The sequence below is a fragment of the Quercus suber genome, unplaced genomic scaffold (assembly GCF_002906115.3).
Source record: "Quercus suber isolate HL8 unplaced genomic scaffold, Cork oak 2.0 scaffold_24, whole genome shotgun sequence".
NCBI classification, from domain to species: Eukaryota; Viridiplantae; Streptophyta; class Magnoliopsida; order Fagales; family Fagaceae; genus Quercus; species Quercus suber.
In genome coordinates this window covers 400,647-426,892 of record NW_027069489.1, presented here as the reverse complement: position 1 = coordinate 426,892, position 26,246 = coordinate 400,647, and the positions used below count along the sequence as shown (strand labels likewise).

Genomic DNA, 26,246 nt, shown 5'->3' with positions numbered 1-26,246 from the left:
TTAGGTCCTGAGAAGGTGAAGGACTAGTCCCTCAGTTCCAATGCCAGACAGCAGCTGAAAACTTGAAAGGCACCAGAACCTATCATAACCTAATGTGCTTGAAAAAATATTTCACTATAAAAGGTCAAGTTAATGGGTGCCCTTAAGCATTTGATAATAGACTATTTTAGAAAAATATTGATACCACTTTTATGAGAAATATAAAAAACTATCAAAAATTTCAATTACTTTTTTCTTGTCCCATAAAAAATTTCTAAAAATATTTCTTAAACCAATGCCCTTAAGGTATCCATTAACTTTTCCCACTTTAAAACCACTCATTGAAAAGAAAACCAACCATCATCAAATGATCCCAAACAAACAGTAAAACATACTAATTAGATAATGCAGGGTGAACACCTTGCTCATCAGTGCTACAGTTTTAAACAACACAAGTCAAAAGTTACTTAGGGTTTATCCCAACAAAAAGGCCTGCAAACATTCAAATCAGTTACTTTGGGTCTGTCCCAAAATAGGCATATGCTCATCTGCAGACATTCAAATTGTTTATTTCCAGTCAGCAAGGTGTCCGGAAGAACCAGAGCACAAACAGGGCACTTAAAGTGACCAGTGCATCTGCTGAGGGGAGGTGTCATAAGCCCTGGAGTGCTCAAGTGCCATGTATTGCCTCCTACCCTGCTGAGGCAGCTCAAGCTCACCAGAAAACTGACTGTTAAGAGGCTGAGAAATCTGGCCCAAACCCAGATCAGGGGGCATCTCATGTGAGCTGCTACCAGCCTCGTTGCCCTTGAAACCCCATGAACTGCTTTGAAACTGATTAATAACTGCACCATTGGGAGCCATCGGCTGAGACATAGATGCCCCTTCGGTATTCATCAAGTCTTTCACCCCAAGACCTGATGCACGGTTTCGTGAGCCCCATGTTTGATTTGACAGAAGAGAGAGAGCACAGTTTGAGTCAGTGACTCCTGTGAAAGCTCCCGGAGGAATTCCTGGACCAGGATAACTAGTCCCACTTGCTGAACCTTGCAGATATAGGTCAGACGGAGGATTTTCGGTGGTGTTTTGCCATGGATGAGGAACAAACTTTTCCATTGAAGTGGCAGATGGATTTGCAGGCATTTGCTCTGACCTTGCAGTTGGCCATGCATCCCTCCCAGAATGCCTTGGATATGCAGTAAAGTCCATCAGAAACCCTCTACTGCTGGTTTCTGTCATTTCAAGAATCGAACAATTGAACTAAAGTTTATAAACAGGGTAAAGCATAACCGAAAACTGCATATATTTTCACACAGCTAAACAAGCAAAGTCAGTCATTGAAAATGATATTTATACTGATAATGTCTAACCAAAGATGGATGATGAGAGTCGGCCAAAGCGTGAGGACAATAATGATCCAGGTGGCGGTTTCCTCCTTCGTTCATTATGACCAGCAAGGCGCCTGCGACAACTTCGTTTTCCTTGGTCAAATTCAGGGAGCTGATGAAATCTGGGCAGAAACTTTCACAGTAGCTATTAGTTGGGATAAATGAAGCATGAATGCCTATTATTTGGTAGAAAACCAACCCTTTCATAGAAAATTGATACAGCAAGAAAATAAGGCCAAGAACTAAATATAATAATAACAAGAAGTAAACTGGTAATTGTTTCCCCAACATGAGATGGCATACTCTTTATTGCCTCTGTGAATTGAAATGGGAGAAGTTCAAGAATCCTCACTAATTATCCAGTTCAATACACATGAATGTGCATATAGACAAGCCCTCAAACCTTAAAATGAACAAGCACTAGCTTGCTATCGACAGACATTCCCAATATCCTCAGTTCAACAGGTCAGAGGTTCAAAGTAGATGAGGTACCCACAAAAGAGAAACTAAAAGAACCTTAAATGGAATCTTAAGAAAGGCTATATGTCATATCATAACGTATTAATCATTTAGTCTATTATTTTTCCCTCGATTAATCATGGCATCCCATGAAAAACACCTTCATCATATAAGAATTTTAAGGATTCATGAAGTTGTGGGCAAACAGGTCTCTGATTCACTACTATCTAATCATTCATCCCACTCAATTCCATCACCTACAATGCGTAAACATATAGTTAATGACATAAAAGCCCTTGCCAGGACCTACTATTTCGATTGAAAATCCTGAAGCACAGATATTGCTCGCTTACTTAGTTCTTTAAGTATATTGGCACTAGTCTCTAGGGTCAATCCTAGATCTGATGGAAAGTACTATACATGAAAAACAAAAGAGAATTACAACTACAACATCATTTACTACATGAATATGGTAATGTTGGAGCACATGTCAACATTTTTTTTTAAAAGTAGGACTTAAAAAATAAGCTGATTTACATGAATATCCAACTTCCTTTGATGACTCCAAAGATCAACCAGTATTCCATTTGAAGTGAGTTACACTTACCCACCAAAGTCAGGTCCCTGTCTCCTTAGATCTCAAAGACATAAATGAGCCTATAGGATGACCCACCATACTCTTGATATTTTTGTCTAAAGAAATTCTCAAAATTCTGTCCAATGATTATAAGAGACAAAACAAGCAGCTTTGATGCCACTTCGTCACATTGACAGTTCACAAACTTTAGGGCCTACAAGAACTTTTCCTCAACAAGAAAATCTACATTTGAAAACCCATGAAAACAAAAGTTATTGTGTCATGCAAATGCAACGTATATACAACCATTTTATTTACAATCTATGTTTATTTCCTACAGCATCTGAAACCATGCAATTTGTTCCATGTTTAATTGGTATCCATTAATATGAAGGTTCTTTGAATTTATCTCAGTTATATATGCATTCTTTGTTTCAAAAGTGGAAAATTTATTTAAAAAATTGGTCCGTGCCTAATTACTGAATTTATTTGCAAGTCATTTCTAACTGTGGTATAAAGAAAGAAACTGAATTTCTCATGTAAAGCTGAAGCATCACTTTCATCTAAATTATATCTCTATTCCTACCAAAGACTAGCCCACCCCAAATCAGACATTAGTATACTTTCACTACAGAAGTCTCATAAATTTTTAGATAATTCCTCGCATTTGGATTGAAGGATTTAAATTTAGGGATTTGAAATACTTGTGACATTATGGATTTAAAATAAAATCTTTGTAATAATTTCAAATCCAATATTAATTGGGATTAAATTCCATCAATAGGAAAAATCTGCCCTTTCATACTTCATTCAAGTCATTTAAACTTAGAAATGAAAACCATATCTTTCTTTAGGGAATTTCTAGAAAACCTAACATCAGAAATGAAACCTACTTTTTATTCACAATTTCTTTTTAACAAGGTGACAATCCATTCTCAAATTAACAACTAAGGAAAATTTTTATCCTCAATAAAAACAAAGACAATAATTGTGAAGCAAACCACATGACTAGTTTCAACCATATATCACTATGCAGAACTTTAAAGTCCTGAATATGTATTAACAGAGTGATTGATGTGGTTATAATAGATGACACCTTAAGCAAGAGTTGTGATCAAATCCGCTACCTAATGATGATTCACTAATCTACAGAAAACAAAGAAAAGTACTCAAGAACATTCAGCTTCTCCACACATGTCAATGTTCATTTTGATTGCCAGGTCCTACAAATACAACTAACTGTGCTCACCGCATGAGCTGTAGATCACTCATGATTCTACATTGCAAAGGTCTGACTATATGTACAGGATGTTTACTTAGAACTTTCAACTTACACATCATTTTACAGATTAACACATTACAAACACGTCAGAAATATATACCACTTGGAAAAGGTTTCTCTCCAAACTAGTTTGGAGAGAAACCTTCAAACTCCTCCTATATCTTTTGATTATCTTTTTACTAAATGTGAAATTTGAAAATCTAACCGTTGGATTGTATGTTTTCATTATATCCTTCGTGCTTGCAAATTTTAAGAAAATCTAAGATCAATAGCTATGTCATCAATGACATGTTTGAATTTTAAGTTTTTGTGATAAAAAATTATGCATAAAAAATAAGTTTATTGATGGAATGGTAAATAATATTCGGTTTGAACAAAATTTGACATGCGTGTTAAGAATATAAAGAATATGCAATCCAACAATTAGATTTTCAAAATTCACATCCAATAAAAAGATATAGGAGGAGTTTGAAGGGTTTTTTTCCAAACTAGTTTGGAGAGGAACCTTGTCCCAATTGGAAAAGGTTTCTCTTACAGTACTCTGTTGGATACAGCTTGATTGCACCCAAATATTTTTTAACAGTGATAAGCTGAGAAGACACAACTCCCAAATCTGGCTTGGAACTGAAATGTTATACATAGCTGACCTTTGTATCAGCTATTATTGTTGGTGTTTTCGACATCTAACCTTACAAGTTCTACCATTCACATTCACCATGCCCTCTTTATTTATGATACAGGGCTATGTTTTAGACCTATGTAGTAACTTTGATCAAACTTCAGCGTGATGATTAACTCATTACAAGATTTTGGACCATTTGATTTGCAAGCTTATCTTTGCATTTATTGCAACAGATATCACAGCATTGAAAGCTAGGGTATAAAATCAGTTTTAACAGCCCTCCGGTAAACCTGTTCTCTTCACTAAGGTGGAATATATCAAACATTTGATTTCAATCTCCTAATTTCAAGCCACAAGTGCAAAATATTGTGCTTCCACTTGGGTCATTGAATCTAGCACTACAACATCCTTTATTTTTAGAAACAACTGTGTGGTAAACAAGGTATTTGCTATTTTTGTCCAACCCAAGTTGCCGGTCTAATCTCTGTAACGCCACATGCAGTGAGTCCATTTGGAATCATCTTATTTGGATTTTTTCTGGTTCCTTTTTACTGAAAGGAGGCTATATTACATAAGTTTTTATAAATCTGTACATAAACAAAATAAGCTAAAGCTAAAGGAAAAAGCTTGTGGCAAACAGACATGACCCATCATCTCCTGTATATAGGATGGGAAAAAATATTTCTATCCTTAATTCAAGTACACACAGGTTGCAAGTAAATGATCAAACCAACATTTAGTGCACTCCACCTAAGTTACATGCATAAATCAAATGACTTGGTCCAAAACAATCCAAACAAAATGAATTATTTTCACATAGATAATCCCTAATTGAAATTTGTCCAAAGCTACTTTCACATTTAAAGACTATAAAATGCCTAGTTATTTGGCTCTTGAACAGCTGAGCCTATGCCACAAATTTGGTTATGGAACCTGGAAGCTAGATATTTTGATAGACTTAAGAATGATAACTACACATGTTACGAGTGCTTACATCAAAGAAGTTTATGTTTAACTTGTAACTCATTTTAGAAGTAGAGATATACTCTTAAGGCAGGTTGTCTTAGTAGTGTGTGTGAAGAAGACTACTTATGGTGTACACCATAGTTATTACAAAAAATTAAGGTAAGCCATAGCCTATTTGTAGAGAGACTTTAGATAGGCCCAAAGTCACAGCAATGCCAATAACAGATGAAAGAATTACATCAATTTGTCAGCAACTAAGCATAGCTGTAGCTTCGGGTTGGAATGCAACCCCTTTCACTAAGACATACTTGTACAACACAATTATACAAAAAACTCTCCTTATAACCAAAAAAATTAAATTTAAAAAAACCCTCAAACTCAGAATATTCCAAATAACAGGCCAAAAATCACCTTCCATCGACACACATATCCAAAGCTAAACGGTGAAATGGGGAAAAAGAACCCCATAATCCCAAAACACATCTACAAACAAACCCAGTATCCTGCAGCATCAGCAACAACACTTAAATTTTAAGAAATATGAAGAAATCCCTAGCAGAGGACAAGCAGTAAATACCAAAATATAAATGAAAATGTCTAATCCCCTGCCCCCTTAATTTTTTTTTTTTTTTTTAATTCACCCAGAAGCAACCAAAACCATAAACAACAAACACCCAAACCCAACAACAAGCACCCACATCAAAACCCAATTAAATTCAAAAAAGACATACTTATTAAACCTAAGAAATCCAAAACCCCATCCTACTGATAACAAGAATCTCCAAGAACACAAAACCGACCAACAAAATGTTCAAGAAAAAATAATACATGACCCATCAAAGATTATAACTTGAATTACAAATACAAGTAGGAACCAAATGAAATAGAAGAAAATCAAGGAAGGTTAGCTTACCTGCTACACTGCTGGCAAAACCTCTGCTCGATGCCAGCAACAATGACCTTAGGTGACTTGGAATGCATGCCACAGACTTTGTGCCTTGAATAGTAAGCTTTAGCATCACTCAGATCTGCCTTGCACCCTTCAACTTGGCACCGAGGTTGCTGAGCACCAACTGCACCACCGCCACCTCTGACTTTCTTTGGAGGGGTGGACTCGGGTCCATCACCCGGTTTGGCCGGAGCCACGGGACCAGGAGGGGCATCCTCAAAGTAAATTTTGCGCCCAAATTTCAAACCATTGAGTGAGTCAGTGGAGGAGTTTGGTGGGGAAGAAGAGGATGAGCCTCCTGATGAGTCAGCCAGAGAGCCAGAACCCATTTCCATAGTATGTACTCTCTAGCTTCTACTACTCTAAAGCTCATTCATTTTTGTCATTTTGATAACACTGGGAGAGTAGTGGTACGTGTAACACTGTAACCAATAAACTATGCGTGTAAGAGAGAGAGAGAAAGAAAGAAAAGAGAGATGGGTTTCTTTTAAAAGTGGGTGAAGAAGGTGGTGGTGGTGGTGGAGGAGGAGAAGAGATATTGAGAAGGAGCGATCTGACAGTAATAGGACATGCTGACAGCTGAGTCACAGCTGAGCTGGGTGTTTGTAGCTGTGTTGCATAGTGTAGTATGGTACACTCAGAGACTGTCTTAGACTCTCAGCTCCAAATAATGCAGGGAAAAGAGCCCGAGAGAGAGAAAGAGTGAGAGAGAGATTGATGGGCACGTATGTACTTCGTATTTGTGGAGCTTTTACGAAGCTACTTTTAGGCTTTTATTCTCTCACCATCACTATCTGTCGTTTTGTAAAACTTCTTTTCCTGTGTATTTTGGCCCCCCTCTGTCTGTCTAGTATGGACTGTGCCACGGTGGGAAGCATTCTCTCTCTCTCTCTCTTATCTTTCTCCCTTTATGTGGTGATGGCTGGGGTTCCTGGCCTTATGGGTTCAGTGTGCTTTTGGGGTCCACCATTTTGTTAACAAATTGGGAGGATTATAATTCAACCGAGTTGGTTTGGTTGGGTGTTAGGGGGAGATAGATAATGTAGAATAGATAAGAGAAGTAAACTAATAGGAAAAGTTACTTGAATAAATTTATTATTATTTTCGTATTACTTACAAGCTTGTTTGATTGTATGGAAAGGGAAAGAAAGAATATTTCTTTGTTTGGTTAAAAAAAAAAAAAAAAGAGGAGAGAAAGAAAGAGAATGAATTCAGTAAAGAGAGGCGGTGTAAAATTAAAAGTAAAACTATAAAAGGGTAAAGTTTTAACTCTAAATATGTTTGAAGTAAAATGATTAAACCACTTATAGAAATATGACATGTGTTTTGTCATGTGTAATGCACATGATTTACTTGGTTAATTGGATTAAATGAGTCGTGTGTATTATATGTGACAATGACAAATGCCATATTTCTATTAGTGGTTAGAGTCCAAGGCTTTGGAGCCAAACTTTGTTTAGGTAAAACTCTCATATTACATCCTCACCTACACCTAGCCACATAAGCATTCTTCAAATATTAAAATACTCTCACCCACATACAAACATCCCTAATTACAAATTATATTACCACTGCGCATTATTGTCGTGATAGTTATTTCACAAGTAAAAGTGCTTGTGGGGGACAAAGATCGAGATTCAAGTTTTCAGAAGAGAGTTTTACATATTATACACTTATATTAGTCTAAAGTAAAATTCTCTCAGATTAAATATATATATATATATATTTATTTATTTATTTATTTATTGTAGAAAAGGAAATCAAAATAATAGATCAGCAACCAGTAGTGAACTGAGCCGATTTGATCAAAGAGAGAGAAGTCATACTAAAGAAAAGATGGTAGTTTTGACAAAAGAAAGAATCTCTCTCTCTCTCTCTCTCTCTCTCTCTCAATTTCTTTTATTCCCTTACAATTAAGGAGAATAAGTTTTTAATTCTCAATTTATAATTTATAAGGATAATTAGTATAATAATTTTTTCATGATAATTGTTTCACTTCCTTCTTCCTTTCTCTTCCTCTTTACATTCAAACACACATAGGGAAGTATTTTCTTTGCCTTTTTTTTTCCCCATTTCCCTTCCTTTGCTCTTTTCTCTTATCTTTCCTCCCCTTCGGCTTTTGTGCAACCAAACATGGTGTAAAAAATGATAGAAAAACAATTATAATTAAGAAGGGTAAAATAGTAAATTCAATTTAAGAAACATTTTCTCTCCACTTTTTTTTCTTCCAATTTAGAGCATCTACATTAGTAATGCTAAAATAACTAAAATGCTATTTTAGTACCTAGAACACTAAAAATTATGCTACATTGGTGGTGGTAAAGTTAAAAATTTATACAACTAGCTATAGTAAGTTGCCATGGAGTGATAAAAAAAATTAGTTTATTATGTGGGGTCACATCTTCTCATTACTGTAGCACAAAGTGAAAAAAATAAAGAATATTTAAATAAAGTGGTAAAAAAAAATCATTTAATATTGAGTATATTGTAAAATGAAGTGTTAAAATAGATAATGATGATGCCGAAGATCTCACCAGTGAGTTGCACGACGCTTGTGCGCTCAAAAACAACACCTGCACAACAAAAAAAGGAAAGAACCCCACAGAGAGCACCGATGTGGTGCCGGCCAAATACCCTCCGAAGGTCAAGTTAGAACTTCTTTCAACTCTAGAGTGCTAGAGAGGGGTTAATTATGCGTACCTCGGCTCATGAGGGTATTGGGGTTTTTATAGTAGTAGTGGGTGGACCTTTTTTCCTTGGAGTAGAAGTCTTTTCCTTGTAGGAATCCTTATGCGCGTAGATTGCGGAATCCTTTCCTTATAGGACTCTGATACTGGGCGTGGAATACAAGCAATTTCTAAAACCCATGCGTGATGACCAAGTTATGGTCTTCACAGAACCGTCAGCTAGAGGGGTTAATTATGCGTACCTCGGCTCATGAGGGTATTGGGGTTTTTATAGTAGTAGTGGGTGGACCTTTTTTCCTTGGAGTAGAAGTCTTTTCCTTGTAGGAATCCTTATGCGCGTAGATTGCGGAATCCTTTCCTTATAGGACTCTGATACTGGGCGTGGAATACAAGCAATTTCTAAAACCCATGCGTGATGACCAAGTTATGGTCTTCACAGAACCGTCAGCCTTTAAGGCGTCAGCCTGTCCTTCCCTTCAGCTAAGCTAGTGTCAGCCTTCATGCTTCGTTCAGTAACCTAGGGGCTTCAAATTGCCGTCAGTTGGACTTGGGGGCTTCAGCCCGTCAGTTTCATCTTGATCTAGTCAGTATGCATCTCATTACGTTTATCTTTCGTCACAACTTGACCCGTCAGCCAGAACAAAAGCTGACGGGTTAAGTTCATGGTACCTGTTATAATTCTTCTATATCACAAACTTTCCCCACTCTGTCTCTCTATGTCTATGATAATTAATGTAACTGACCATGAAATTTCATTGTTGTCCAATAACTATAGTACTGGTTGGATGGTTGTTAACATGGGTATTCTTAGGTAGTTTCAGAACAGTACTTGGGTTCTCAAAAACAGTGCACTCTATAGTGAGTTCTACCATAGGGCCCACACCCTTTGTAAGAGCCCAAAGTACTGGTCTAATACTACAAAAGTTTTTTCCTGTAAACATCACCGGTTTATAACTCTCAACTTTTATGTACCGTAACAGTAAATGGATTTGTCAAGCAGTGGCTTATAATATCGGTACGTCCACTACATGCATCTATTTATATTTTATATGCTTCATTTCTGGTATCACAGATTCACAAACACTGTAACGCCCCGGTAATTTAACTATTACTGATCACTTCACCTCATTTGGTATAAAAATTGAGAGTACCCACCCATTTTCAGTACTGTAAGTAACATTGCATGGATTTGTCAACGTTGAGGGGAGGGGTAATTTAGCTATTTGTCCTAAATGGTGCTTGCCATTTTCAGCCACAAGTTCCCCCTCCCCTCAACGTTACCCGGCCCTCTCCCCTTATCCTTTTTGTCTTCTATCTCCCCCATCCTCTTTGCAACTAGATGCAAACGCAATACCCACTCATTTAACCCCACACTCCCACTTGACCCTCACCACCACGGCTCCACTAGGCAACCTAGCCTTGACCTCCGATCACCTCAACACCTTTGTCTTTGCCCTTAACCAAATAGCCCAAGTAAATCAAGGGGAATGTTTGGGTTCAATCAAGTAAGGGATTAAGGTAAAAGCTCATAATCCTTTTGGTTTTGGGCTTATTCTAGTTTCTTTACTTAAGCTTGATTATAATTCTAAGTAAATTATTTTGGGGTCATGGGGCTGTGCTTCTTACTTTTGTGGGGGTGTGTGTGATGTATGGTCTTATGAATTTTTTATATGAGATTATGGCTTTCATTCTTAGTTGTTAATATGTTTTAACACTAATGCATGAGTTAGAGTAACACTTGAATACGTGGTATAGTTTTAAGTGTAACTAAATCTAGTTTTGGCATAATTATTGTCGGGAAGATAAACACCTTGGGGAGTTTCCTTAAGTAGTTAATATAACATATAGAGACACACTTAAACCCAAAAGGCCTAAGCCCTATGGGTATGTGCTCAATTATGTTATATTAACCACTCATTCTTTTTATCTTTATTCAATGTGGGACTTCACTCACACGTGTAACCCAACAATCTCCCTCTCACGTGTGAGTCTCTGCCACTCTGTGGGCTTCAAGACTTCTCTGTGGGCCATGAATAAGTCCTACTCGCTCCCCCTTGCTTAATGGACTTTTCACTTCATCAGCGCGTCATCCATGGGTCTCTCGTACGTCATCCATGGGAACCACGTGTCAACCCTGCACGCACATCCATGGGAACCCCGCATGTTCATGTCCATGGGAACCTCGCACCATACCATTATTTAGCACCACGTGAGTCTCTGCCACTCTGTGAGCTTTGAACAAGTCCTACTCACTCCCCCTTGACTAATGGGCTTTTTCACTTCATCAATGCGTCATCCATGAGTCTCTCGTACGCCATCCATGGGAACCACGTGTCAACCCTTACCATACCATTATTTAGCACCACGTGAGTCTCTGCCACTCTGTGAGCTTTGAACAAGTCCTACTCACTCCCCCTTGACTAATGGGCTTTTTCACTTCATCAATGCGTCATCCATGAGTCTCTCGTACGCCATCCATGGGAACCACGTGTCAACCCTACACGCACATCCATGGGAACTCCGCACGTCCATGTCCATGGGAACCTCGCACCTCATCATTATTTAGCACCATTTGCAATATTCCTTTGTTGGGCTTTTCTTTTTCTCCAGGATTTTTGTGTGTGGACCATTAAGGCTTTCTCTGTCCCTCTAGGTAGGGACCATGAACATCTCACCACCTTCGCCGCACACCACCATAAGCTCTGATACCACTTGTCGGGGAGATAAACACCTTGGGGAGCTTTCTTAAGTAATTAATATAACATATAGAGACACACTTTAACCCAAAAGGCCTAAGCCCTATGGGTATGTGCTCAATTATGTTATATTAACCACTCATTCTTTTTATCTTTATTCAATGTGGGACTTCACTCACACGTGTAACCCAACAATTATCAGTTTGTCTATTTGCATAAAATTCGGGCATTTATGTATGTACCAATAATAAAAACGTTTGTTTGGGGTAGAGAATTAAAATGCTTTGGTTGTGTCATGATTCTATAGATTTCTTGTATGCTTGTTTGATATGGGAATGGGTATGTGTCCTAGGATGGTTAACTTAGGCTTTAGGGCCTTTGGTGAGAATATCGTAGGGATCTTTTCTGATTTATGAAGACAAGTGTGACGGTGTACATTTTGATGGGTCTTGTTATTGATAGGCTTGATATTTGAATTTCTAAGTTCTGAGGTTCTTGATGACGGTCTTAGTTACTCAATTGGATAGTTTGTATGGTGCTTGATTGAGAAAATTTGGATTAAACTTCCAAGGTAAGTGACTTCTTAATGAGATTTTTGAAAAGAATTATAATTACACTCAATTATTTTATAATTAAACCCATTTTGGAACACTGTTTATAATTTTCCTAAAGCGTACTATGTGTATCATTCTATCAATTATTTTTGGAAAACGCATGAAATATCGAAAGTGCATCATATTTGACATTGCATATGGAGAAATACATGAATTGTTGACATGGAAAGACAAGCATCTCTAATTTCATCATTGTCAATGTATTTCATGAATTTACGTTATTTCAACTTGTATTATTTGGGAAATTATACAAAATCTTATTGATAATGAATGATTTCGAAGAATTTGAGTATATTTTTTCTCTTGAAGGTTTGTTTTCTCATATTTTGGAACATTTTGGGTTTAAAAAAAAAAACCCTTATACACAAAGATGGAGATAGAAATAAGGCATGAAGAAGATGATATGATGTCAAAACTCTATGACACATCAATGAATGGGTGTACAACCACATTGGATAGGTTGATCCATAACGACCCACTCTTACTTAATAGAATTCCACTGACTTCTTTTAGTGAAACTCCATTACACATATCAGTTTTAGCTGGCCATCTTGATTTTAGTAGAACACTACTACTTAAAAACCCCCAACTCGCTGTCGAGTTGGACTCCCATGGACGTTGTCCCCTTCACTTAGCTTCTGCTGAGGGCCACATAGAGATCGTCCAAACACTGTTACATGCAAACAACAACGCATGCTTAATTCGTGATCAAGATGACAGAATTCCTCTCCACTATGCCGTCATGAGAGGACGAGTTGATGTTGTGAGGGAGTTGATCATTGCGCAGCCTGACTCAACTCGAGATGTGCCTGATGGGGGCGAGTCTATTCTGCATGTATGTGTTAAATACAACCAATTAGAGGTTCTAAAATTGTTGGTGGAATCTATGAGTGATGAAGGGGACTTTCTCAATTCCAAAGACAGCGAAGGTGGCAACACCATCCTACATTTAGCTGTGATGCTAAAGCAAATAAAGGTATATCTTTTTCTTTTTTTTTTCTGCTTGCATATATGTTCATATAATTTCTTTAAAATAAATTGTTCAAAACTATTGCTATGCAGACCGTAAAGTACTTGCTTTCAGTGTCTAAAGTGAAAGAAAGAGCAAATGCCTCGAATGAGATGGGTTTTACAGCCATAGAAGCCTTAGATCACTGTCCAAAAGACTTGAAAAATGTCATCATTCAAAACATTTTGATGGATGCTGGTGTCGAAAGAGAAAATAACCAAATTAATCTTCCACGACCATCAGTAGTTGTTGATCACCATGAACCAGCAAAACCACTAAGGTCAAGCAAGAAATGGTGGACGAAATGGTTAGAATACTTGAGCTACCGAGGTGATTGGTTAGAAGAGATACGTGGTACATTAATGTTGGTAGCTACTGTTATCACAACTGTCACGTTTCAACCTATAGTCAACCCCATAGGTGGAGTTTGGCAAAATGATAAAAACTTTAGTTTTGAGAGACATGGACGAATGCACAAATTTGAATGTAGAGTTGGAACCTCAGTCTTCGCCTGTAATAAAGATCACTCCATTTATTTTACTTTCTTGGTTTGCAATACTGCCTCTTTCACTGCATCTTGGTGTGTCATCTTTTTGCTGATTAGTGGATTTCCTCTTAGGAATAAGATTTGTATGGGGGTCTTGACACTTCTCATGTGTACCACGCTCACGTTCCTAGCCTTTGCCTATGTAATTGCATTCTACCTGCTTTTACCACATGAAGATTATGATGAGACACTGCTCGACTCGGAGGGCATCATATCAGGTGGTGTTCAGATTAGTTTGATGGCTGTGATTGGTGTGGTTATTTTGATTCACACAATTCGCTTTCTCGCCTGGCTGGTAGCGAAGACACGAAAGTTCTATGATCAGAATTGGAACAACTCGAATCTAAGATCGGAAGCTGAAATTTCTATGACTAGTTGAAAATTTAATCATCTTACTCTTATGGATTGTAAGTGTTGTGGAAAGTTATATAGTGTTCAACTAGCAATCAATAACAGTTTGATATCATAAAGTATTGGCTACTTTCCAAGTCGAGGTCTTTTCTTCATTAATTTTCTGTCCTCTTATTTACTTTTTCAGTCTCTTGTTCAACCTGTTGAAATGAAAATCAAACTATGATAGTATGTATTTGGTTGTACTTAAAAAATATTATATGTACCAGAGTAGAGTTGTTTATTTCTAAAAATTTCTCACTTTATCAAAGATTGGTGATGGAGACTTGGAGTGTGCAATGGATCCAAACAGCCTAGGACCTGTTATATTGTTATTCTATCCTTACCACATATTCTTCCACATTCAATTTCATCATAACCTTTATCAATAAATGTTGGAAACATTTGTAATCAGATTCAATTCCCTCATAAATTTCATTCTTGTATAAATAATTGTTGGATCCATTTGCTTCATTTCCAAAATTTGGTGTCACAAGAGGCAAAAAAAAAAAAAAAAATGCCCAAAATAATCATCGACCTACATTTGGTAATTGGTTTTGTTGGTTCTATTTACAAATTTCCGTCATGTCCAATTGGTACCTCATTGTACAGTTTGTGTGGTTGGTTGGTTGGTTGGTTTTAAATTTTTTTTTTTTTTTTCTTTTCTGTTTTGACATGACAACGAGCACAATTCATAATTAGAGTTGGAATTGGATGGGCAAGTAATCAAATAAGGATTAGGATTTAGGATCCTTTTTCTTTGGGGGAAGTAATTAGGATGTTCTTCGTTTGCTTATAAACTAAGTGACTGCTTCATTTATAGAAATATTTGTTATACAAAAATATCATCAAATCAGTAATGTTAATGTTCATAACAAGGATGCTGCCAATTTTTGTCGTTTGTCATGACCAAAATGTTAACGGATCCAAGGTGAAGGCACTATGGCAATCCAATTAGCCAAGTGTTTGTAACGTAACTGGACTAGTAGATGGACCTTGTATTGGATGTGAGCATACCCAGCACAGATTCACTTTTAGGCACTTGAACATATCAATCTATAGCCTACGCTTGCATGTATGGGACTTAATTTCTAGCCCAAGAATATATGTTTCAACTGGTGACTAGATTGTAGACCAAATGTTGAATTTTCTTTTAGGGTCTATTAGTATTTAACTATTTATAGGTTCTTGGGCTACAATATTGGGTTAATGATTGATAAAATGGTTAAAGTATACAAATATATATATGGGCTTTAAACTAATATCTAAAAAATGTCAAGTATTCCCTTGAGGTATTATTATTATTATATTAACAACTTGAAACAAAAGTTGGTTAACCTTAATACTCATCATATTTCGCGCGAACTCACCTACAGCAAAGTAAATTTTACCTCAAGAAATACGTTCTTTTTGAGACTGTCTAAGGTTTCTACTTTCTACCCTCTCATAACATACAAAATTTCCTCATTCTTTATCTCTTTATTTCTATGACATGCAATCAGGGGCGAAGCTACATGCATGAACCCAAAAAATTTTAAAATATTTTAATACTATATATAAATATTTAACATTTTAATTATTAGCCTACAAAAATAGAACTTGGCCCCTTAATTCAAATATTTGAGCTAGTCCAATGATACTTTTGACGGGATTGACGAGTCCGTCCCACATGGATGATCCCATCAATATAGACGAAGACACCCTCAGGCCTGACAAAGTTGTTATTCACGCTACTGACGAAGACAGCCAGGCCATTCAATGCAGCCAATTAGACCCAGAACGGTTACAAGGCCAACTGTATGAACCATTGGAGCACATTAATGCCACATTACATAGCACTAAACGTTACCAAGAGGAGCATTAAGACCTCCATAACTACTCCAATGGCTAGAAGCCATGAAACCATATAAAAAGCCCACACATTGCGAATAACAAGGTACATACACACCGAGAGACCTAATTTGCTTTACTATTTTGCATTGTTCATTCTTGAATAGCATCTTATACTAACTTTGGCATCGGAGGCGTTGTGGCAGGCACCACACCGGTAACCACCTTTAAAGGCCGGAGATTGCTTCCATCTAATAATCTTGACTGACGAATTTATACTTCATCAGTTTGGCGCCATCTGTGAGAACGACATTTTTGTGTTCAGACTCGAAAAAGTAGTTTCTGATCAACTGTTACTTTCAGATGGGGCCAATCAAGATTCCGCAGCCTTAGCCCAGCAGGTTTAGGCTCTCGCAGCTACCGTCGAAGAACTCAACAAGCAAAATCAGGAAATGAAACTACAGCTTCAATAGGAGGAGAATCGATCCAAAAACAACATGGAGGACGAGGGAAATAGCCACAGAAGGAGCAACCATCATAGGCCTACTACTCCAGTAGAACAAAATTCAGATCTTCTTCAGGAAATGAGGAAGGAGATGGACAAATTGAAAAATGCCATCAGGGAGAAGACAGACCAGAGCGTGGCCAGATTGGTAAGGGCAACAGACTCGCCTTTCACAGCCGTGGTCTTAGGATGCCCAGTACCGTAGATGTTTCGGCTGCCACAACTGGAACCATTTAATGGACTCAAGGACCCAAAAGATCACCTCAACACCTTCAAAACGACTCTAGGACTTTAGCAGCCCCCTGACGAGATACTGTGCCGTTCCTTTCCTACCACTTTTAAAGGAGCTGCAAGGGAATGGTTCACCAAGCTGCCAACGTCATCCATTGACAACTTTGACCAGTTGAGCAACACCTTTTTACAGCACTTCATTGGGGGGCAGCGTCTCAAGAGGCCAGCAGATTATTTGCTTACCATCAGGTAGGGAGAAAAAGAAACCCTGAGGTCGTACGTTAAGCGCTTCACTCGGGAGACCCTAGAGGTGGACAAAACTGATGATAAGGTACAACTGACGACTTTCAAAGCAAGGTTAAAGTTCAGAGATCTCGTGGCTTCACTCGCAAAGAATCCTCCAAAAACGATGGCAGAAATGCTCCTAAATGCACAGAAATACATGAATGCTGAAGATGCATTAGCAACCATAAAGGACATAGAGAAGCCAGGAGATAGAGGAAGGAAGGAGGACGAATGTAGGGGACAGAAAAGGGAGCTCCCAGATCGTCGAACCAATGACGATAACAGAAGGAAGGATGATAAAAGATCTCAACCGGTAAAATTTACTCCTCTGGTAATGCCTGTTGATAAAATTTTAATGCAGATTAAGGATGAACATTTCCTCAAATGGCCAAGGCCATTACATTCATCACCAAACATTCGTGACAAGAACAAGTATTGCTAGTTCCATAAGGATCATGGTCACTACACCGAAGATTATCGAGACCTTAAGGAGCAAATAGAAGAGTTGATACGAAAAGGAAAGTTACAAAGGTATGTGAAGAAAGGAGAGTTTAGCAAATTCAGGGACGGAAACAAAAATCAGAGAGAATCCTCATCCAAAGATGAAGGTAACACCTCCCAACCCCCCCAGAATATTATTGGTGAAATTAATACAATAACAGGAGGGCCATCCCTAGGTGGGTCATTCAAATCCCTCAGGAAAGCATATCAAAGGCAAGTGAACAGTGTCTACATGATAGCTCCGTACAAGCAACGATGGACGGATCAGGATATGTCTTTCAATGAAGCAGATGTCAGAGGAGTGAAGCAGCCTCACAATGATCCATTGGTCATAATGCTGACTATAGAAGGATTCAACACCAAAAGAATCCTCGTAGACAAAGGTAGTTCAGCAGATATCGTCTACCTCCCAGTGTTTCAACAGTTCAAGTTAGATCCAAAGAGACTGAGCCCATTTGACACCCTTCTCGTCAGTTTCAGCGAAGACAGGGTATATCCCAAGGGCATGGTGACGTTAACAATAATAGTGGGGACCTACTCGAAGCAGTTGACTTGTCAGATATACTTTTTGGTGGTAGATTGCCCCTCGTCTTACAATGTGATTATTGGAAGACCCACACTCAACAAATGGAGGGCAGCTACATCCACCTATTGCCTGAAGGTGAAGTTCCCAATGGACAGCGGGGTTGGAGAAGTGAAAGGCGATCAGGTCTTGGCTAGGTAATGCTACCAGGCTGTCTTAGCTGCAAAAGAGAATCACACTTGGACGATTAAAGAGAAAGAAGAAGACAAAACGGAAGCCTTGGAAACAGTGAAACTGGACAAAGAAGATTCCACCAAGACGACCAGGATAGGGATGGTGCTAAGCCCTGAAATGAAATCAAGGCTAGTCCAGTTCCTAAAAGAAAACCAAGATATCTTCGTCTGGAGCCATAAGGACATGCCTGGTATATCCCTAGAAGTCATCCAGCACAAGCTGGATGTGGACCCAGAGAAGAAGCCCGTCAAGCAAAAACGAAGGGTATTTGCTCCAGAACGAGACCAGGCTGTTATAGATGAGGTAAATAAACTGTTGAAGGCAGGATTCATCCGAGAAGTATACTATCCTGATTGGCTTGCAAATGTCGTCCTCGTGAAAAAAGTGAATGGGAAGTAGAGAATGTGTGTGGACTTCACAGACCTAAATAAAGCATACCCAAAGGATAGTTTTCCTCTACCAAGGATAGACCAGCTTGTGGATTCTACTGCCGGACATAAGTTGTTAACATTTATGGACGCCTTCTCAGGATACAACCAGATAAAAATGGTTGACGAAGATCAAGAGAGGACTGCTTTCATCACAAGCCAGGGGCTCTATTGCTACAAGGTAATGTCTTTTGGGCTAAAGAACGTAGGAGCTACTTACTAGAGGTTAGTAAACAAAATGTTTAGCAAATAAATCGGTAGGAATATGGAAGTATATGTGGATGATATACTCGTCAAGAGCAGGGAAGAACTCGTACATCTGGACGACCTGAAGGAGATGTTCGCCACCCTCAAAGAATACCAGATGAAGTTGAATCCTAGTAAGTGTGTCTTTGATGTAACTTCAGGCAAATTCTTAGGGTTCATGGTGTCCCAAAGAAGAATAGAAGAAAACCCAAAAAAGGTACAAGCCATAATCAAAATGGCATCACCTAGGACCGTCAAGGAAGTCCAAAAGCTCACAAGAAGAATTGCAGCACTTAATAGGTTCGTCTCTAGAGCGATGGACAAATGCCTCCCCTTCTTCAAGACCTTGAAGCAGCGTTTCAAGAACTCAAGTGTTACCTAAGCAACCCACCTCTCTTGAGTCCTTCCAAAGAAGGGGAAAACTTATATCTATACTTGGCAGTATCAAGTACCGCCGTGAGTGCAGTGCAGCTCTGATTTGAGAAGAAGACAAGAAACAGCTCCCAGTTTACTACGTCAGCCAAGCCTTCAAGGGGGCTGAGTCCAGGTATCCAAAGATTGAGAAGATTGCATTTGCGTTAATAGTGGCCTCCCAAAAACTAAGACAATATTTCCAAGCAAATCCTATCCTGGTGATGACAGACCAACCTATCAAAAAGTCCATGAACAAGCCTGAAGCAGCTGGAAGAATGGTCCAATGGGCAATTGAACTTAGCCAATTTGACATCGAGTACCATCCCAGGACAGCCATTAAGGCACAAGCCCTAGTGGACTTCATCGTCGAGTTCACTTCCCCGAACGAAGATAAGCACACCAACGAGGCCGAGAAATGGACGATATAGATCGACAGTTCGTCAGCTTGAAAGAAGAGGGGAGTAGGGGTCGTCATAGTCACCCTAGATGGAGAAGTACTAAAGTACGAAGTTCAGCTAAAATTTTCAGCCACCAACAACAAGGCCGAATATGAAGGGATTCTAACGGGAATAAGACTCGGAAAGGTGCTTGGGGCTAAGAACCTGTTAATCCAAAATGATTCAAAACTGGTAATTAGGCAGATCTAGGGATAATATGAAGCAAAGAAAGAAAGGATGCAGAAATATCTCAAGCTGATGAAATGTTTAGCTCAGGAGTTCGATGAAGTGGAATTCGTACAGATACCGAGGAGCTAGAATATGGAGGCAGACAAAGTCTCGAAGATAGCCTCGTCAGAAGAGGGTACGACGAGTGTGGACTTGATGATGGAAATCCAGAAAAACCCCAGCATTGAAGAAGTTCCAACGTTCGCAATCCAGAGCACAAACAGCAGGATGACGCCCATTATATCCTTCCTCCAAGACGGACACCTCCCTCCGAATATAGACAAAGCTAGGAAGATTAAGAAGAGGGCAACCAGATTTACAATCCTCAACGACACCCTATACAAGAGAGGCTTCTCCATGCCCTACTTAAAGTATGTTAGTAAAGAAGAAGCTAGGTACATCCTGGAAGAGATACATGAAGGAATCTGTGGGGACCATGCTGGCCTTAGATCCCTGGTAAGCAAAGTTATTCGAATAGTTTATTTTTGGCCTACTATGCAGGTGGACACAACAAAGTTCGTCAAGAGATGTGACAAGTATCAACGGTTCGGGAATGTCCAACGACTTCCAACAGAAAGACTGACGACGATAACGTCCCCATGGCTATTTGCACAATAGGGAATCGACATCATTGGCCCATTGCCCCTAGACAAAGGTCAGGTAAAATTTTTGCTAGTTGCTATTGATTAGTTTACGAAATGGGTTTAGGTAGAGCCACTAGCGACTATCACCGAAGCAAGGATCCGAAGCTTCGTGTGGAAGAATATAGTTTGCAAGTTCGGGATTCCGAGGACGATCATCTCAGATAACGGACGACAATTCGACTGCCAAGGCTTCAAGGACTTCTGCTCAAGCCTGGGCATCAAGAACCAGTTCTCATCACCAGGACATCCACAGGCGAATAGACAGACGGAGGTGACAAACCATACGCTGCTCAAGATCATAAAAACCAAGCTGGATGATGCGAAGGGCGCCTGGCCAGAAGAATTGCCCAATGTCTTGTGGGCCTACAGAACAACAGTAAGAACCTCGATGGGAGAGACCCCCTTCAGGCTCACCTACGGGACTGAAGCAGTGATCCCAGTGGAAGTAAGAGTAACCAACACCAAGCGAGAAATGTTCAACGAGGAAACCAATAATGATCATCTACAATTCAACTTGGACTGTCTAAATGAAGTAAGAGACAAAGCCTGCAGCAGAATGACAGACTACCAGAAAAAGATGAAGGACTATTACAACAGAAGAGTGAAACTCAGGCGACTCAACATAGGCGACCTCGTCCTGCGCAAAGTAACCCCGGCGACCAAAGATCCTACTCAAGGGAAACTCAGCCCCACATGGGAAAGACCCTACAGAGTCGTCCATTACTCCAGACAAGGTAGCTACCACCTAGAAACCCTAGACAGACAAAGACTCCCGAGGCCATGGAACATTGAACACTTGAAGAAATACCATCAATAGAAGTAACATTTAAATGTATTCATTACTGAAATCAATAAAAAGGTTATCCAGCTAATGTTTCTCTGCGAGCAGGCCTATTCGATTATAAGTCACAAAAAGCCAAAAATGGCTAAGTAACAAGATTCCGCTTTAACGGATGTAAGTTACTGACGATGATAAGATCCCTAAAAAAGGGTGTAAATCACAAAAAGCCAAAAATGGCAAAGTAACAAAATTCCGCCTTGATGGATGTAAGTTACTGACGATGACAAGATCCCTAAAAAATGGTGTAAGTCACAAAAAGCCAAAAATGGCTAAGTAACAAGATTCCGCCTAGACGGATGTAAGTTATTGACGACTATAAGACCCCCTAAAAAAAGGGGTGTAAGTCACAAAAAGCCAAAAATGGCTAAGTAACAAAATTCCGCCTTGACGGATGTAAGTTACTGACAACGACAAGATCCCCAAAAAAAGGGTGTAAGTCACAAAAAGCCAAAAATGGCTAAGTAACAAGATTCCACCTTGATGGATGTAAGTTACTGACGATGACAAGATCCCTAAAAAAGGGTATAAGTCACAAAAAACTAAAAATGGCTAAGTAACAAGATTCCGCCTAGACGGATGTAAGTTACTGACGACTATAAGACCCCCTAAAAGGGCGCAAGTCACAAAAACAAAAAATGGCTACGTAACAAGATTCCGCCTAGACGGATGTAAGTTACTAACGACTATAAGACCCCCTAAAAGGGCGCAAGTCACAAAAACAAAAAATGGCTACGTAACAAGATTCCACATAGAACGGATGTAAGTTACTGACGATGACGATCCCTAAAGGGATGTAAGTTGCAAAAAAGGGGCTAAGGGACTACCTCTGCCTAAACGAGTACACAACATGGACGATTAAAAGATCACACCAGCATATCACCAACCAAAGATCATACAATCACAAGTACAAGTAAGTACGCAGATGTAGATTAAATTAAAGCCCAAAAGCAACGGGCAAATTACAAGTGTTCCTACAACCAAAGACCCATAAACACTGGGCCAAAAACATTGTTCTTAAAGTAGATTAATTGTTCAAGGATTAGATATATAAAACAACCCAAAACATAACGGGCATCTAAGAAGAAAAAATAAAAAAATTATTATGAAGTGTCAGGTTCGAGCTTCAACATCAGTGTCATTACTAGCAACGTCCACATCGGCAGGAGCATCATTAGCAGGAGCATTCTCAGGGCATCAGGCTTGGTGGCAGAAGGTTGGGCAGCCTCGTCAGTAGCCATCTCCTAGTCCACCTCTTCCAAATCCAGCTTCTCCATGTCTACTCCAGAAGGATGCTTAATGAGATATCTCCTCAGGAGCTTAAAACCTTTGAAATACCAGCTAAACAAAACAGTATTATATTCGTCAGTTGTCTGAAATGCCTCGACGGACCTGCCAGCAATAGTCTTAAGACTCTCCCTAGTGCCAAGAAGCTGCTCATCGTTCTCCAGCGACAACTGATGCTTTGCTCTGAGATCGTTTTGTAGGGTCTTCACTGTTCCCTTCAAAGAATTAGCCTCACCCATGGAGTCAATAAGTTTCTTCTTTAAAGTCGAATTCTCCGCCTCCAAAGCCTCCATCCCAGTCGTGAGGGACGCCATCTTAGCCTCTTGAGTGAAAAACTCGAAAGTAATATGGAGACTTTCTCCCAGCACCTGGGAAGGAGTTCAAAGTCATCAGTGAAGCGAAAAAGAAAAGGAAATCAAAAGTTGCCCAAAATATCTTACCTAGACAAGCTTATGGACATGATGCGCGGCAACATCATTGAAAGGAATGTCAGACAAGACCTTTAAATCCGCAGTAGTCACGACTTCGTGAGCCCTGTCCACCGCCAGCTTCTCATCACTCCAGATTGTAGATGAACAAGAATCGACCTTCTCCTTCTCTCTCTCCGACAACCGTGGCCTCTTGGAGATGGGAGTAGCACCAATCTCTTCCATAGAAGTGGTGGGAGAGGCTATCCTCGTCATCTCAGCTCCGAAAACAACAGGACTGACGGAGGCAGCTAGAGCGACGGAACTGCCCTTCCCAGTGACACAAACCGCTCTTTTCCCAATATTAGACAACGGCTCATCCTTCTTGGACCTCATCTTCGCGTACATATCCTTATTGAATTTGGTCGTCATTTCTACAAGAGGAAAACATTAGTTAAAAAAAATTATTAAAAAAAAAAAAATTTAGAGAAGCAAGTCAGCACTAACGAACCCAACACTTACTCTTTTTTCCCTTGATTTCAAGATTTTGCAGGACGAAGCTGGAAGGATCTGGTCCGAGGCAATAGAAGGCTAGGGTTCTTGGGCTCACAAGATCATCCCAGCTTTCAATTTTTTGTGCGTATTCAATCGCCTTCTGCACTCACTCCTTATACTTGCTCTTTAGTTTGGGCCGCCTTTTAACTATGCAAAAGAAGAAGTAAAAGAGTCAGTAGCAATAAAGGCCAACACGACAGAACTTAAGTAGCAAGAAGAAACATTGATGCACCTAAGGTCGGGGTTTCCCACCTACAATGCAACCTCGAGAGTTCACCCCAAACCTCGCCAGAGGGGGTCTCAAAATCGTCCCCGGACACAAAGAAAAATCTGGACTTCCAGTACCTGAATGACGAAGATGCTTTTAAGCGATATAAATAGGTGAGCTCATCAACCCGAAGCATATCTCCGTCTGTGGCAGCCAGCCATATTCCCATACAGCTGACCAATATTCTCCACGAATTTGGCATAAGCTGCCTAGGAGCAATACCAAAGTGGTCTAATAGCTCCATGAGGAAAGGGTGGACGGGAAACCTCAACCCATAAATGAAGGCGGACTCGTAAAAGCATACCTCGCCTGGGAAGAAGTGACAGGCCCGGTCCTCCTTATTAGGCAGACAAACCCTAACCCGATCCGAAAATTGAAATCTATCCTTGAATCTCCCTAGTACATCCGCGTCCAATCCACACTCCTCCCCAAGGGCATAAAAAGGTCTAACATTTCGAGGGGAAGAAACGGCGATATCCCCCTCCACTGGGTCAACGCTGGACGATAACCCAATCGCGAGCTCACTGGATCTGACCTCAGACATCTCCCCTCGCTCCCTCACTACGTTCTCAAACCAATCTAACGACTGACGAAGCAAAGGCAACAGATCAGCTAAGGAAACACTTAAACAGTTTCCCTCAAAGACGAAATCCTCAATATTGGGGAAAACACCTAAAGACCCTCCCAAAGAGGAAGGAAATTGATGGGCAGACTTTCCTGATTTCAGAACTACCAACCATAGAAACCCAAAGAGAATCACAGAAAAGAACAATATAGCTAAAATCCAGGGAGATCGAAAGCAAACAGAAAGAAACAAGGAAAGGAAAAAAAAGGGAATCAGAAACACTACCACAGCAAAACGACGAAAGAAAAAGCGAGAAAAGAAGACATACCTTGAACAATGGCGGATCGAGGAAGCACTGCCAAACAGCACACCAATTCAAAGAAGAACAGCAGAAGAAGGCTAACAGAGGAGAAGTAATGATTGAAGATTTTTTGAAAAGTGAAAAGAAAAAATAAGGAGAGAAAGTGTTTAAAAACAAAGGCTCGAAAAACGAAAAGGCCGGCGGGAAACCTAATAGTCCCACTAGATTCACTTTTAGGCACTTAAACATATCAATCTATAGCCTACGCTTGCATGTATGGGACTTAATTTCTAGCCCAAGAATATATGTTTCAACTGGTGACTAGATTGTAGACCAAATGTTGAATTTTCTTTTAGGGTCTGTTAGTATTTAACTATTTATGGGTTCTTGGGCTACAATATCGGGTTAATGATTGATAAAATGGTTAAAGTATACAAATATATATATGGGCTTTAAACTAATATCTAAAAAATGTCAAGTATTCCCTTGAGGTATTATTATTATTATATTAACAACTTGAAACAAAGTTGGTTAACCTTAATACTCATCATATTTCGCGCGAACTCACCTACAGCAAAGTAAATTTTACCTCAAGAAATACGTTCTTTTTGAGACTGTCTAAGGTTTCTACTTTCTACCCTCTCATAACATACAAAATTCCCTCACTCTCTATCTCTTTATTTCTATGACATGCAATCAGGGGCGAAGCTACATGCATGAACACAAAAAATTTTAAAATATTTTAATACTATATATAAATATTTAACATTTTAATTATTGGCCTACAAAAATAGAACTTGGCCGCTTAATTCAAATATTTGAGCTAGTCCAATGATACTTGGCGGGACTGACGAGTCTGTCCCACATGGACGATCCCATCAATATAGACAAAGACAACCTCAGGCCTAACGAAGTTGTTATTCACGCTACTAACGAAGACAGCCAGGCCATTCAATGCAGCCAATTAGACCCAGAACGGTTACAAGGCCAACTGTATGAACCGTTGGAGCACATTAATGCCACATTACACAGCACCAAACGTTACCAAGAGGAGCATTAAGACCTCCATAACTACTCCAACAGCTAGAAGCCATGAAAACATATAAAAAGCCCACACATTGCCAAGAACAAGGTACATACACACCGAGAGACCTAATTTGCTTTACTATTTTGCATTGTTCATTCTCGAATAGCATCTTATACTAACTTTGGCATCGGAGGCGTTATGGCAAGCACCACACCGGTAACCACCTTTGAAGGCCGGAGATTGCTTCCATCTGATAATCTTGACTGACGAACTTACGCTTCATCAATACTCTTAAAAAAATTGTCCAATTGGTCTACTATTATAGAG

The 26,246-nt window shown here is 39.4% G+C and overlaps 2 protein-coding genes across 2 annotated transcripts; one reads left to right on the top strand and one right to left on the bottom strand.

Annotated features, from left to right (window-relative positions):
- Window positions 1-347: 347 nt before the first annotated feature.
- Window positions 348-7,150, bottom strand: LOC112030639 (squamosa promoter-binding-like protein 9). The gene is made up of 3 exons (XM_024063309.2): window positions 6,187-7,150; window positions 1,350-1,489; window positions 348-1,211 (listed from the first exon to the last, which is right to left on the bottom strand). Exons 1-3 carry the CDS (start codon window positions 6,555-6,557, stop codon window positions 598-600), a joined length of 1,125 nt encoding a protein of 374 aa, XP_023919077.1. The 5' UTR covers window positions 6,558-7,150; the 3' UTR covers window positions 348-597.
- A 5,420-nt stretch (window positions 7,151-12,570) lies between these two features.
- LOC111986599 (uncharacterized) lies at window positions 12,571-14,281 on the top strand. Its single transcript, XM_024018267.2, has 2 exons — window positions 12,571-13,195; window positions 13,282-14,281. Exons 1-2 carry the CDS (start codon window positions 12,590-12,592, stop codon window positions 14,152-14,154), a joined length of 1,479 nt encoding a protein of 492 aa, XP_023874035.1. The 5' UTR covers window positions 12,571-12,589; the 3' UTR covers window positions 14,155-14,281.
- The last annotated feature ends 11,965 nt before the right edge of the window (window positions 14,282-26,246 follow it).

Coding starts and splice junctions, on each gene's coding strand:
- LOC112030639 (XM_024063309.2), bottom strand. CDS start 6,557: ATGGAAATGGGTTCTGGCTCTCTGGCTGACTCATCAGGAGGCTCATCC. Junction 1,490..6,186: donor TTTTGCCAGCAGTGTAGCAG/GTAAGCTAACCT, acceptor GTTTCTGCCCAG/ATTTCATCAGCTCCCTGAAT. Junction 1,212..1,349: donor ACTCTCATCATCCATCTTTG/GTTAGACATTAT, acceptor TTGAAATGACAG/AAACCAGCAGTAGAGGGTTT.
- LOC111986599 (XM_024018267.2), top strand. CDS start 12,590: ATGGAGATAGAAATAAGGCATGAAGAAGATGATATGATGTCAAAACTC. Junction 13,196..13,281: donor TGATGCTAAAGCAAATAAAG/GTATATCTTTTT, acceptor ATTGCTATGCAG/ACCGTAAAGTACTTGCTTTC.